This window comes from Xenopus laevis, chromosome 8L (genome assembly GCF_017654675.1).
Source record: "Xenopus laevis strain J_2021 chromosome 8L, Xenopus_laevis_v10.1, whole genome shotgun sequence".
NCBI lineage: Eukaryota > Metazoa > Chordata > Amphibia > Anura > Pipidae > Xenopus > Xenopus laevis.
In genome coordinates, this window is record NC_054385.1 from 38,554,698 (window position 1) to 38,570,433 (window position 15,736).

General features: G+C 39.8%; 1 protein-coding gene across 1 annotated transcript; it reads right to left on the reverse strand.

The window, feature by feature from the left end:
* Positions 1-5,292: 5,292 nt before the first annotated feature.
* On the reverse strand, positions 5,293-15,588 carry uprt.L (uracil phosphoribosyltransferase homolog L homeolog). The gene is made up of 7 exons (XM_018229815.2): positions 15,359-15,588; positions 14,151-14,193; positions 12,643-12,712; positions 11,497-11,559; positions 10,824-10,985; positions 10,261-10,359; positions 5,293-8,140 (listed from the first exon to the last, which is right to left on the reverse strand). Exons 1-7 carry the CDS (start codon positions 15,586-15,588, stop codon positions 8,034-8,036), a joined length of 774 nt encoding a protein of 257 aa, XP_018085304.1. The 3' UTR covers positions 5,293-8,033.
* Positions 15,589-15,736: the final 148 nt, after the last annotated feature.

Below are 15,736 nucleotides of genomic sequence, written 5' to 3' on the forward strand. Positions count from 1 at the left end.
ACTGGCACTGTTTTTCTTTCCTTGTGAATACTTGCTGTAGTACATGTTTGCTGCATTGTGACATCACAGACGTATCTAGGGGGAGGGGCCAATTGACTTGATTATGTCATAATGCAACAATGAAACAGGTGTGTGAACAAATATTATGCAAATAATTAAGTACTGAGATGCATATAATGACACAGAGAATCCATATTGTTATGCACTAATGCAGTATGTTAATGAGTCAAAGCCAAACCAACAACTGTACTGTACAAAAGAATGTCTCAACAATAATTAACAGCACTTCATATTGCACTGTAAGGCAAGGACTGTCTGTGCTGTGTGATACTGCTAATGGCTCAGAAACACAAGGCTGAATCAACTGAATCCATGAAGTGCATAGAAAATACAAAGACAGTTAGGGTCGTTAATAATCTGGGCTGAAAGCCTGTTAGCTGTATAATACTGCCTATTATTACCCAGAATGCTAGGGACCTGGGTTTTTACTGGAAAAGCTTGTTCTGTAATTTGGATTACCATACCTTTTCGGCAAATTTATTAAGGATCGAATTGTATTTTCCATGAAAATTTTAGTTTTCAAGCTTATTTTTGTGGTTAAAAATCTATTTTTCAGGTTAAGAAAAACTAGAATTTTTTTATTTAAAAAAACTAGAATTTTTCAAGATTTGTTATACTCTTACCCTGGAAATAGCTCCGATCCAAAATGATGTATGACACATGTACACATGCTGAATCACTGGCCAGATGGATTTATGATTTGGCCAATGCAGTCCACATCCCAGCAGTTACTGGGGTTTAGATTTGGTGTGTGTATTTTTAGTGCAAAATTTAAATACCTTCGTTTTTTTATTTGCAAAACATCAAAAAGCATCTTTCTACCTATATCCACTCTTGGTGGATATGCCTGATTGTGGCAAATCTCTGGACAGAAACTTTCCAATTAGATATTCAATATACAACTAGAACCAAACCCAGAAATGCCCCTACTATTTTTTCCCTCTATAAAACTCACTAAACTTTAGAATAACTTATTTTCCCACATATTAGTAACAACCAGATGGACAATAGCAATTGAATTGGTTATCACCAACTCTGTCTCTAACCCAAATGAAATCCAGAGTGGACCACATACATTCAATGTCCTATCTTTCAGCACTATTAACATATACTAGAGAGCAGTGATCCCCAATCAGTAGCTTGTGAGCAACATGTTGCTCCCAATGGCCTCAAAGCAGGTGCTTATTTTTCAATTCCAGGCTTGGAGGCAAGTTTTGGTTGTATAAAAACCAGGTGTACTGCCAAACAGAGTCTCAATGTAGGTTGCCAATCCACATATGGGCTACCAAATGGCCAATCACAGCACTTATATGGCACCCCAAGAACATTTTTCATGCTTGTGTTGCTCCCCAACTCTTTTACTTCTGAATGTTTCTTACGGATTCAAAAAGTTGGGGATCCCTGCTATAGAGGTTCACAAACAAACTTGAGACTATTATTCCACTGCTACTATAGACACTTCTCTCCCTACTATACCTGCTATCCCACAGTCACATTCCCTTCCCAGAGACTATTATCCCACTGTTACTATAGGCACCATCTCTCCCTACTATACCTGCTATCCAACAGTCACACTCCCTTCCCAGAGACTATTATCCAACTGTTACTATAGGCACCATCTCTCCCTACTATACCTGCTATCCCACAGTCACACTCCCTTCCCAGAGACTATTATCCCACTGTTACTATAGGCACCATCTCTCCCTACTATACCTGCTATCCCACAGTCACACTCCCTTCCCAGAGACTATTATCCCACTGTTACTATAGGCACCATCTCTCCCTACTATACCTGCTATCCCACAGTCCCTTCCCAGAGACTATTATCCCACTGTTACTATAGGCACCATCTCTCCCTACTATACCTGTTATCCCACAGTCACACTCCCTTCCCAGAGACTATTATCCCACTGTTACTATAGGCACCGTCTCTCCCTACTATACCTGCTATCCCAGTCCCTTCCCAGAGACTATTATCTCAGAGGCTGCAGGGTAGGGTGCATTCCCTGATCAACTGGCTGTCCAACTGGCGACCCCCCCCCCCTTGTGTGGCCCTCCACTTCAAAGTCTGCCTGCTGTGTTTGCTTAGCATTTGTAAGATCTAAAAGGTATCACTAGAGATTAACTGGCCCCTGCATTGTTTAAACCTCAAATTCACCCATGTAATCCACCCTGCATTGTTCACATTTGTGACTCCTCTATTGTTTACATCCTAAAGGCCCACACTTGAGAAAGGGCCCTTGCTGCCCGAAACATGTCGTGTGGAATGCACAATAAAGACTGAATAGCAGGTATTCTGCTTTTTGCTGTTTTTTCTTGATTTGCCATTTTAATATATTGAAGTTGACTCCTCTATTGTTTACATCCTAAAGCCCTGTACTGTTCACACCTGAGACCCAGACTGAAACTGCCCACATTGTTCACCTGTTCACACCTTCTACAAAATACTAATGAGGCACCAGCACTGTGTCACTGTATGCAGTACATATTAGACTGGTCCTGATTCCTGTCTCCTGCTCTGTTCTGTGTTCCCTATGCTCCCTGTGTGTGTCATACTTTGCCTGCTTTTTGCACCCTGTGTTTGCCATACTCTGCTGACCTATGAACAGCATTTGAAAATTATTGTTAGGGGCCCCTAAGGTGTTTAATCATATGCTGGGGTACTGTATTATACACAGGGGAGGAGGAGGCATATGGATTTATGGGTATGTCTTATTATGACAACTTTTCACATATGAGTGACATCCCTGCCAGTGCTGGGCCAAGGTAGTTTGGCACCCTAGGCAAGAGCTTTAATTAGTGCCCCCTCTGTCTTGCATTACCATTTACCTCCTTACCATGATGGTTTTTAAATAAAGAGAGCAAGAAAATGTACAGCACTTTTTCATTTATATTACTGCCCCCTGTACCTGTGCCAACAGCTATCCATCATACTGCCCCCCCCATACCTGTACCAGCAAGCAGAGCAGCCATCCATCATACAGCCCTCCAGCAGCCATCATATTGCCCCCAATCTTTACCTGTGTCATTAGCAGCCAAAAATAAATCTGATCACATCATATTGCCCCCAAGTATTTATGTACCTGTGCCAGCAGCAACAGCAAACATATGGGCCCCAAATCTGTACCTGGCTGTGCCAACAGGAAGCTTCACACTTTACAGTATTAGGTAATAAGTAATGGGTGTGATTTAAAGTGGGTGTGGTCTAAAAACAGGGAGTGGCTAACACTGGCTTCCATTATCGGCCCTCCACTATGAAGATTAGAAAAATTCCGGCCCTCGGTACCAGAGAAGTTGGACAGCACTGAACTGGATGATCCCATAATGGATCTGTATTGTTCTCCACTGGTCACTCAACAAAACAATGCCTTTCAGATGTCAAACTTGAGGTCAACCCTTGCGGTCATCCAACAAAATAATAATAATAATGGATCTTTGGCACAGTAAAATAAAAAATAATTCCAAGCAACTTCCCAAAATACATAACTACATTTTTTTTTAATGGTTTTAAAGCCATTTGTAAATGCAATTGCTGTTGATAGTAGTATTTGTTTATCGTTTTCTGGGTCTGACTCTAAGGGCAATGACATGCTGCTATTTGTTGCATGGAAAGGCATTTGAGTGATTTTGTGATTTTCGTGTTTTAGCATTTTTAGCAGCTTAAGACACAAACGGCTTGATTCAAGTCAATGCAATAAATGTGCGATAATGGAAAGATGTGTTTACCTGCAAAAAACAATGCGCCAATCTACCAAATTAAATTAATTGTGATATAGAATTTAGTTTAAAACCTTCAATTTCTGCGTTACCTTGGTTTCCGGTTTTAACGCTCGTTTTTTTGCGCAGATGGTTATTTTTTTTCCGGAAAATCGGAGAATGAGCACGCACTCCAGTGACACACCAGGTTGGATGAAATCTCTATCTTTATTCCATAGGTTAAAACAACTGTCCTAACGCGTTTCTTATCTAGAGATACGTAATCCTAGGCACATTTCAAAAACGAACCGTAAATAAATTTTATCCAACCCGGTGCGTCACAGGAGTGCGTGCTCATTCTCCGATTTTCCTGCATTCTCACCCCAAGATATGGGTTCGGGCGCTGCATCTAGGCCACCAATCTTTAGCGGTGAGTGCGAAATATATTTATTTATTCAGTTTGCAGAGAATGCCGAGCTTGTAAGCGACGGACCTGGGGCATGTGCACCGGGTAAGGTTTTTAACCAGCAGTTTTGAGGTTTACCGTTTGGATAGAGCCGCAGGTTTCCTTGTTATTTTTTTCCCACTAATCACGCCGCAACTTAACAAGCAAAGTTCTACCTCCATCTACAGTTGCATATATATAGTACAACATATATCAAGTTCAAAACGTTTACATTTTTTGATGTGAAAAATAACTTCCAGCTACCCTTTAAAGGAAAACTATACCCCCAAATTGAACACTTAAGCAACAGATAGTTCATATCATATTAAGTGGCATATTAAAGAATCTTACCAAACTGGAATATATATTTAAGTAAATATTGTCCTTTTACATCTCTTGCCTTGAGCCACCATTTTGTGATGGTCTGTGTGCTGCCTCAGAGATCACCTGACCAGAAATACTACAACTTTAACTGTAACAGGAAGAAGTGAGGAAGCAAAAGACACAACTCTGTCTGTTAATTGGCTCATGTGACCTTACATGTATGGTTTGTTGGTATGTTTGTGAGTACAGTGAATCCTACCATCCCAAGGGGCGGCCCTTATTTTTTAAAATGGCAATTTTCTATCTATGATTACCCAATGGCACATACTACTAGAAAGTATATTATTATGAAAATGGTTAATTTACATGAAGCAGGATTTTACATATGAGCTGTTTTATGAAATATCTTTCTATAGAGACCTATATTGTTTGGGGGGTATAGTTTTCCTTTAAAGGTCAAGGTAGCCTAGGACTCCTAGCACTTGTCTCATCACAACCAATCAAATAATATATTTTCAACCCCCCACCTAGACCTAGCTATAAAAAGAAGTTGCTGTTCTAGAAGATTCGTGGAAGTGCCTTTGCCCCTCCATGTTGCAGGTGCTTGAGTACTCCAACTCCGCTATTCCAGGTAACTGTATTCAAAAAGAAACTCAACTTTACTCTTTTGTCACATTTTTCCACTTGCACACTTAACCCTATCCAATAAATGGTTTGAATAATATATATATATTAAAAAAAAAAAAGGTTATACAATTCAGAAAATATTAGTTATCCTCTTTGGCAATTTTATTTTAAGAAATAAAGATGTACAATTCTACAACAAGATGTGATCTTATATTGTTGCTAATAAATAAATCAAAATGTAAAAATGAAAAAAAAAAAACCACCAAATATGCATAATTTTAACAGAGAACTAAACAGATGCTGGAGTCCATTCTGGCGGCAAAATGGACGTTCTTCTTTAAAGTAAAGGACAAATTAGCATAGGGCTGTAACTGCATCTGGTCAGGGGTCCCAAACACCTTCTATTAAGCATACGGCCTGCAGCGGCCATTAAAGCTCTACTGAATTGCAGTGGCATGCTGATAGGCTGGAGCCCTTGCTTATACGGATGCAAATGAATTGGCAAGCTCAGAGCAAGACCACATAGTTACTTAATAAGGCAGGGATGTGGTGTTTCTGGCAGCAGCTGTTTTGGACAACTGGTTAAGCTGCAAATGTAGCCCCATCTTAATTAATGTGCCTGCCATATGAGAGGACAGTTACCAATTAAAAAAGAGAATCCATTCAGCCTACATTTAGCACTAATATCATTGGAAAGGAATACAATAAATAAGCCATAGAAGCACAGGTGATATATTTACAATCAGGCTGGATCAGCCCAGGGTACAGTTTATCTACTCAATGTATTTTTTATTAAACAGCCAATATTAAATATAAAAAAAAAAGCCAACAGCACTAATCATTTTGATGCGCACATACCTTCATGGTGGCCTCAAAGTTACCTGGAGCAGTTTTTGGTGAATTAAGTGAAAAGAACACCATGAAGACTAAACAGCGGGCAGAAAACTGAAAATAAAGTTGTCATTGTCACTTCAATCTGCACAGGACTATCGTATATAGGAAACAGTACAGCAGCAGAGTTATCTTATTAGATAACAAGGATGACATATGTATTCTTCCCTGCAAAAATTAGGAATGCTTCTGCTGTTCAAATAAAGAATATGTTTGCAAATAATGGACAGAAATGAATTTACTGGCTCTTTAAAAAGGTGTAAGCGATACTAATGGAACACAGTACTAGAATCCTTGGGATGAGCAAGTAACCAAAGCAACGGCATCCCATCTACTTTGACAAGAATATAAGAAAGATATCCCAGAGATAAGCAACTCCTGTAAGGCTGGTTTGGTCACACTGAAATGACAATGTTCAAGGCTGTAAGTTTTTTTCAAGTAAAACAAATTAATTAAAGGGAATACACATTCTGGGGCAGAACAAAGACTGGGAAATGCACAAGTGTGGCTGCCAATACCAGTCAGCAATCACAATCAAACTGTATGAAACTAATTACAATATAACAGTAGACTAGCTGGCTGATACAGGCAACTTAAAGGAATAGTAACAACAAAAAATGAAAGCCTTTTACGGTAAGGCCACACAAGGAGATTTTGTCGCCTGGCGACTAATCGCCTCGTCTTTTGAACGACTATCTCCCCGAACTGCCTCTGCGTTTTTCCCCATAGGTTACAATGCAAAGTCGCCTGCGCTAATGCACATGCGGCAATTTGTTTTCTATAGTCGCCGGAAGTTGCTTCTGAGGCCCTAAAAGTAATGAAAATATAATGGACTGTTGTGCTGCACTGGTAAAACTGCTGTTTGCTTCAGAAAATCTACTATAATTTATATAAACAAGCTGCTGTGTAGCCATGGGCGCAGCCATTCAAGGCTTAAAAAGGAGAAAAGGCACAGGATACACAGCAGATAACAGATACGCTCTGTAGTATAGAATACGATTCTTTAGAACGTATCCATTATCTACTTTGTATCCTGTTCTTGAATGGCTGCCCCAATGGCTACACAGCATCTTGTTTATATAAACTATAGTAGAGATTCTGAAGCAAAAACACAAGTTACCCCAGTGCAGAGAAACAGTGTGTTATATTGTCTTTTCTTTAAAACACTTTTTAACACAGTTTATTTTGGTGTTACTATTCCTTTAACCTGTGCTTAGTTTGCATTTTCCATATATACTCTTCTCTTGTGCAGAGAGTACCATGTCATTGAAAGGCTTACTTTGTGCACTGACCATTCCTTCTCTGCATATTCTAATGGCATATATCAGAAATGGTTAACAGACCAGATTTTGGGGCCTTGTGTACTGAAAACAACTGAGCTTTATTAAAAGCTGGCAAAAGTAAACTATTTAACATTGTGTGCATCAATACAAACATTTCTGAGCCCTTCAAAGTTCTGTGCAGGCAGCAGAATGAGGGCTGAAACGGAGCACAAGGTAAAGCCTGTTAATCATCACTGACGTATCATAAGGCCTGCACTCACTGGACTTGATATAGAAAGGGTAAGATCACATATGTGACTTGTATAAACCCTGGGAGTAATATGTGTACTTTGGAACTAGGCATGCACCCCACACATATCTCACATGCAGAGAAGGAAGCACATCAGTCCTGCTCTAACAACCCTACTCTAGATTTAAAGGAAAATGGATGGCACTTAACTCAGAGTTATAAACAATATATAGTTAACTGTAACACAAGTTAAATCGCCAGCAACAACACATATAGTAACCTCTCATTTTATGTTGTCAATTTAAAGTTCTTATGGATTTCAGTGGTCATCAAAGTCCAAACATCCTTCATAGTGTTCGCCTTGTGGCCAGACAGAAAATGGAAGTCGAAATCTGGAAAAAGGAAGGTTCGCAAAAAGGTTGCATATTGTAACTTCCCCAAAGGGCAAAGAATACAGTTGAGCTGCAGGGCCCTGTGTTTAGTCTGTGCCAAAGTACTTCTGGCCAAAGTGCGTTGGAGCCACAGGATGGACCTCTGTAGTTAGAATGGTGATGTCAGGGAATTCGTGGATGATAGAGATGGCACCTTGAATAAAATACACAACAACAAAATGGAATAAAAGTTGAAGGAGTAATCTTAGGTAACACTCTAGTTTATACAAAGCATGTGTAGTGGAATGGAACACAAAGAAATATTTAATGTTCTGTAGCCCCAGTGTTTTATTGCTTGTTGGGACAACAAAACGCGCAAGGCTTGTAATATTTCTGCTTTCAACAAATCTCTTAAAACGCACTTATTTAGAGAAGCCTACCCTCACTCTGCTTAACTACCAAATGCAAGACCACATACAGCACTACATCTCTCACCCACTTAATTCTTATCTTGCCCACTCACACACCTGGTTTCTTATTCCCTTCCCTTTAGATTGTAAGCTCTTTTGCACAGGGCCTTCCTCACCTTTTGTACTGTTATTGATAGTGACGTTTGTCGCTCCATATGTTCTATGTATGTAATTCATGTCATTTAGTTGTATAAACATTTACTTTACAGCGCTGCGCAATATGTTGGCTCTCTATAAATACATAATAATAATAATATATTTGTGATGTTTACCTCCTTAAGCAATGTAACTGCATTAGGAAAAAAACACTTTAGATAAAAAAAATGTACATTCAATTCTAGGGATGCACCGAATCCACAATTTTGGATTTGGCCGAACCGCTGAATCCTTCACGAAAGATCTGACTGCATACCGAACCAAATCCTAATTTGCATATGCAAATTAGGGGTGGGAAGGGGGAACACATTTTTTACTTCCTGGTTTTGTGACAAAAAGTCCCGGATTTCCCTCCCCACCCCTCATTTGCATATGCATCCTGGCCGAATCCTGGATTCGGTGCAACCCAATTCAATTCTAACCCTTCTAGTGCTGTCCACTGTAGAGTCTATGGCATTAGAATTTAAGAACCATAGTCAAGCCACAGATTCTCCAGTTGCAGGTTTCTCTTTCACCTATGCCTTGCAGTCTGTTTCGTGACAACATGTGAGGTGAAATAGACAAGCCTGCACCAAAAGTATTACTACACTTTCCCATCTCCACAGAATTCTCAGTTTTTCAAGCTATCGCCTGATAGCAGAAAGAGAGAAAATGGCTTCTTGGATTACTGGCTTTGCATATAAAGATGATAAATGTATATGAAAATAGATTTTTAAATATAAATTTAAAGTAAACTAAAAACAGCTTCTATGACACCTGGATGTGCCTAAACAGTTTCAAAGCCAGGCAGGATATGAGTCAGCTCTCACTAACCGCATCCTCCACTTTGTACCACCTACACGTTAACCCTGCACATACTGAATAACAGCAGTTATACCATTATCTATTGTCTTTGGAGGCTTACTGACACTTAGAGGGATTAAGTCAATTGCATTTACACAGTGTTGGTCATATGGGTTTATTAAGCCCAGCCAAACTGTAAAAACTAATATATGACCCCAGTATCTTCTAGATCCTTAGAACATTTCATGCAATTGCATGCTTCCATCTGCAGCAAGTCATTATTAAGTTTAGAACCCATTAAAGGGAGGGGTGTATAATTAAATTGCTGGCACAGAAAGAGTCAAAGCTAACCCTTTCTGTGCCTTGAGGGATACTGTGAGATTAAAAGTATGAGTACACAGGCTCATGGGCGGATTTGTGTCTGTGGCCTTGCAGTCCTAGTGCCCGCCGTCAGAGGCCTCGCGGTCCTAATGCCCACCGTCAGAGGCCTCGCGGTCCTAGTGCCCGCCGTCTGCGAACAACCCCTGCACACAAGTGCAGGAACGCTGTGTTCCTAATGCGGCTGGCCAGCGTGCAGCCCCTCAAATTTCACCGCCCTACGCCTGGGCCTTTGTTGCCTCACCACAAATTCGGGCCTGCACAGGCTGTACTGATGGTGCACCCAGAGCCCAATGTGTGTCCTTTGTCCTGCAGTATATTTGACAAAATGCTATGTGCTCTGCTACAAAACTGTGGAGACATTTCTGAAGAGGCCAAATGTAAACAAAGTGTGGAGTTTAGACTGGTAACAAAATAACACCACACACATCCCTGTGCTTAGTAGAGTGTCTAGCTGCCTTAGATCATTACCAGATATAAACAGTGCTGGTCATTTGCCTTGTTCCACTCATTTCTTGTACTTCACACATTATAGCTGGATACTTACCATGTGGAGTAGAAAAAAGGCTGAGCAGAATGATGCAAACAGGCTGGACTCCATGTTCAATTAATACCTTCACAGCTTCGATAACAGTATTACCAGTGCCTTGATAATAAAAGAAAAGGATAAACTAATTAAAGAAGGAAAACGAGTAATTACAAGCTGTAAAAAGAGGGGTAAGTATACAAAAGAGACAATTTATTTAGGTATGGAACCAGTGCAGCATCTTTGTAATTCAGATTCAGTTTTTTTTCCATCATTGTAGCAAGCTGCATTTACAGTAAGAGACATGCTGTGTTTTGTTAACCTTAGCTGTAGAAAATTATTGCCAGGAAAAGGATACTAGAGAAAAGTAGAATCTGGCTACTATAGAGAGGAGAGAAGGCAGCCAATGTGTTCACTTCATAATATATAATACACAAATGCGTTTTAGAAAACTGGGTCTTAGCCCATTGAAAGTTGAATCACACTACATTATGAAGCATTTTGTAGACCTCCAGGAGTTCAATTTACATTAAAAAAAAAAACAATAGGCAGGCACATTGAATTCCAATATACAGTTTACTCACTGAGTATAGGGTACATCAAGAGAACCTTCCGTCTGTAAATATCTGGAGGAAATTTTGCATAATAAACTTTAGCCTTTTGCGTTTCCTCGTCACTCTGGATAAGGATTTTTCCTATACGAATGGAGCGGCAGCAGTCCCGCAATCCCTGCTCCATGGCCTCGCCTGGATAAAAAGAATCATACTGCTACTAATGTATTTATAAATTAAGCAACATATCAAACCATTGTATACAGTGCACGTGGTTTATGCCTGATTCTATTGGCATTACCCATCAAAAGTAAGTAAAGGAGAGGGAAGAAACGGCAGGCATCTAGAGAAAGGAATATTCAACACTTGGATGCTGGACACACATTCCTGGGAAAGGTAGCAGCAAAGAGTCATGGACAAGAAGCTCAAAATCACTGGAAATCATAAAAATGTTATCTATTCTAGTATCTTCCCAAATCCTTCTGCATTCTGTGAGCCTACTACTATTTTGTCTTTCGGCCTGCTGAAAGTTTATCTTCCCTAAACCTGACAATTTTCTGTCTAAAAACCAAAGCAGTGTGGGTTGTCTTTATGGTTTACTGCACTGGCGCATCACGGCATCTCATGTCAATAAATACCTTTATCCTGTATGGCCACTGACCACATATAAATGTATTCCGTATTCTCTTATAAGAGTGACACTTACCGCTCCGCATAATGCTCACACCACAGTTTCCTTTCTCAAATTTCACTCCGTCATACTTGTAACCTGTTACACAGAAAAGCTATATAACTAATAACACAAATGGACACAAAAGCAGCAAGAGTAGCACAAGCTTACGTATTAGCAGCATACTGATAGTATAAGTATGCTTGCAGGTAAGATATAGTGTAAGAGCTTGGGTCAACTGATTGCATGAATGTGCGTCACACTTAAAGGAAATGCTCAGTATAAAAATAAAAACTGGTTAAATAGATAAAAAAATGTTTTCAATGTAGTTAGTTAGCCAAAAATCTAATGACTAGATGTCTAACATAATAGCCAGAACACTACTTTCTGCTTTGCAGCTCTCTTGGTGTAAACCGATTGGTTACTAGGCAGTAACCAATCAGTGACTTTAGGAGGGGGGGCCACATGGGTCATAACCGTTTGCTTTTTAAATCTGACCTCTGTGCCAAGGATCAGTTGCAAACTCATGAACAGTTATGTCCCATGTGGGTCACCTTAAAGTCGCTGACTAACTCAGAGTTAGAGAGCTGCAAAGTAGGAAGTAGTGTTCTGTTATGTGAGACATTCAGTCACTGCAGCCTTTATACATTACATTTTGCCCAACTAATTATATTAGAAACATTTTTTATTTCACATAGCCTATCTATATACCCAGTTTTTATTTTTAAACGGAACTGTTCCTTTAAGATGCAGTGCATTAATCCTTACTGTATCTCTTAAATGAGAACAAATGTTAAAGTTTTTTGGCACCGCATAGTGTTTTATGTTTTGGGGTAAATTAATCTTAGGAAACAATAACCCCCAAATGCAAGGATCAGTAAGACTGGTTCTCCTAGGACATTACATTTAGGGCTAGTCCACACAAGGAGATTTGGGGAGATTTTGTCGCCTGGCGACTTATCGCCTCATCGTTTGAGCGACTAGCTCCCCGAACTGCCTCAGCGTTTTTCCCCATAGGCTACAATGAAAAGTCGCCTGCGCTAATGCACACGCGGCGATGCGTTTTCAATAGTCGCCCAAAGTTGCCTCAGTGATAAGATCCACAGCATTTGTAAATAGACCCCAGTGACATATGAGTAGAGCGCTGGATAATAACAATGTTGGTGCATTAAGGAGCAATACCTGTAGGTGTAGTGACTGTGCATTCTGTGTAAGGCAACTGATTGAGTCCCTCTTCCACCACCAGCCGGATCTGTAGAAAGGAAAGCTTAGCAATAAGAAAAGTATCTTTTTTTTTTTTTTTTAAAGCTTTATTTTTATTTGAACAGATTTTTAATTTTAACAACCGTTAAATAGGAAGAAAGAGAAGATGTGAAAGGAAAGAGATAGTGGTCTCAAGGGCTATAGATGTAGGGGCTGAAGAGTACATATGTCCATGCCCATGTGCTTACTGGAGTTGCACCATCATCTAGGCACCCCAGATTGCGGCAAACTTTTTGAGACAGCCTCTGGCAGCATAGGTTAATTTCTGCTTAATGAGAGAGTCATTAACAGTTTTTTTCCCAGAAGTTAATAGTCGGGCCACAGACTTCTTCCAATGTAGCAGTATGACTTTCTTACCATAATCCAAGTTGCAAGTAACAAAGTCTCCCATATGACCCTAACTGAAGATCTAACACAATTCCAAGCAGGCAGAGCAGAGGAGTGTGAATATCAGGAAGGTTAAGTTCATCTGCCATGTATTGTACTAATTCGCCCTAAAACCTTTTGATTTCAACATATTCCCAGAACACATGGAAAAAGGTCCCTATAGTATAGGGTATAGTTCTGCAAGTCAGTAGGGGTGAAATACACTCTATTAAGGAAATAATATAGTTTTAATAAAGGTCCACTTTGAGCTCTGCCAACGACAATTATCTCTCCTCAAACTCCATTATTTAATTAATTATTTATTACTTATTTGTTAATTTAACATTTTCAAATGGGCAGTCCATGCCTTTTCTGGTGGAATCGTTTATGTAACATATTGTGCTGGTAACAGGGGAAACATTGGACGAAGGAAACAAGGCTGATTAATTAATAGAACATTGCCCTATCTCAGCAGAGTTACTCCAGCTTCAGAGCCAGTATTTAATAAGCTATTTTATTTCAGTGTAAGGGCTGAATTACCTTGAATGTCTTGTTCAAAATAAAATACACACTTTTAAAATAAAAACATAAAAGTTTGCTCTGTGAATCCAGTTTCACTTTTGTGCCCCTACAGGTCCATAGAGCTGCTACACACTGAAAAAAGTTAATGCCCTGGTGCTAACAGTGATATCACACAAAGGTTTACAAAAATGCTGAGGGTCTTTTATAAAGGTCCCTGTGTGGACCGAAACGTCACGTCGGCTTGCATGTGATTTCACAATACAGATTTGATTACATCACAAGAGATCTCGGTGTTGCTGGTCTTCTTTTTGCTTATATATATATATATATATATATATATATATATATATATATATATATATATATATATATATATATATATATATACATACATACATATATATATATATATATATATACATACATATATATATATATATATATATATATATATACATATACACACACACACATTGTGCTGTGACCCTTCCAATAAGAGTACTGCCTATAGAGCTATAAGAAACTACCCTGTTACTTACCAGACGGTCTGCAGAAAAAACAAAGTCCCCACGACTTGTTGATCTGTGGAACAAATGAAAAGAAAATTATTTTTTTATTTTATTTTTTAGAAATGCTTTATTTAGCACACAATGAGCTCAATTCATTGGCTGTACTGTGCAATTTAACTTATGAAATGGGTATATACAATTTTAATAGTCGTCACTCGCTGGACAGTTATCATATACAGTAGTCAAAGCAGTCATTGCTTAACCTCATTTGCTTTATACAACAGATTTCAATTTTGGAACCGGATTATTTTGGCCCCACGAAGAAAGGGAGAGAAGTCAAAAACAACCCACCTATTAAGAGTCATCGTATGTGTCGGAAATCTGGTTGCTAGAGTCCAAATGACCCTAGCAACCATGTACTGATTTGAATAAGAGACTGGAATATGAATAGAAGAGGCCTGTATAGAAAGACAAGTAATAAAAAGTAGCAATAACAATACATTTGTAGCCTTATAGAGCATTTGTTTTTTAGATGGGGTCAGTGACCCCTATTTCAAAGCTGGAAAGAGTCAGAAGAAGAAAGCAAATAATTAAAAACCTATAAGTAAAATTAGAGAGACCAATTGAAAAGTTGCTTAGAATTATTGCTAATTTTTATTACTGATCTTCCTATTCAGCCCCTCTCCTATTCATATTCCAGTCTCTTATTGAAATCAGTGCAGGGTTGCTAGGTGAATTTGGACCCTAGTTACCAGATTGCAAAAGATGCAAATTGAAGAGCTACTGAATAAAAAGCTCAAAACTCTTCAATAATAAAAAAAGGAAAACCAATTGCAAATGGTCTCTAAATTTCCCTCTCTACATCATACTAAACGTTAAGGTGAACAACCCCTTTACGGTGCAACATTAAGTGGGCAGAAGTAATGAGGCAAAACAAAGTGAGGCAAAGCCAATTCTCTCTCTCACAGGGGGGGGAGGCAAAACCCTTGCCGGCCCCTAAATAGCACTCGGATGGTATGTGCAACTGCTCTCAGCACAGACATGTGACAGTAGGGCCCCATTCTTTTCAGTAGAGGGTACAGGGAACTGGCAGGCCTTGCACAGGCGAAACATTTGCGCCCCATGTACAGGCATGGCTGATCCCCCTACAGTTCTACCCCTACCCTACGTGGCTGCTACAGTCGAGTGATGTCACAGTCACACACACGTCAGAACTGGCGTCCTCCCCCTTTGCTCACCTGTCCCTAATGATAGTCTGCAGTTCCCGGATCTGATCATTCATGGGGAGCAGTTTGAGCTGGGGCCCCACTTGCTGCTGGTCTTTAGGAAGCTCCTGAAGCGGAAGTCCGTCCAACATAGGGCTCCCGCTCTCCTCAACGTCTTTATCGCCTTCATTGCTACTGCCGCTCCCATCGGCGAAGCGGATCTGTCGATGCACCGGCTCCTGCTCCCCCGGCATGATTTCCATGCACTCAACAATAGCACATGCGCTCGGCGTCCTAAGAAGCGTTAGGGAGCCCAGGCTGCGCTAAAACTACAACTCCCAGCGTCTCCTTTGCAAGGGTTTCAGTGATGAAGGACTATGGGAGCTGTAGTGCCGTCAGAGAGAGATGACA

Excerpts from the sequence above, each read along its gene's own strand:
- uprt.L (XM_018229815.2), bottom strand. The coding sequence starts at position 15,588 with ATGGAAATCATGCCGGGGGAGCAGGAGCCGGTGCATCGACAGATCCGC. Across the intron at positions 10,986-11,496 it reads TGTGAGCATTATGCGGAGCG|GCGAGGCCATGGAGCAGGGA; the intron begins GTAAGTGTCACT and ends CTTTTTATCCAG. Across the intron at positions 10,360-10,823 it reads CTTGATGTACCCTATACTCA|GCACTGGTAATACTGTTATC; the intron begins GTGAGTAAACTG and ends TTTATTATCAAG.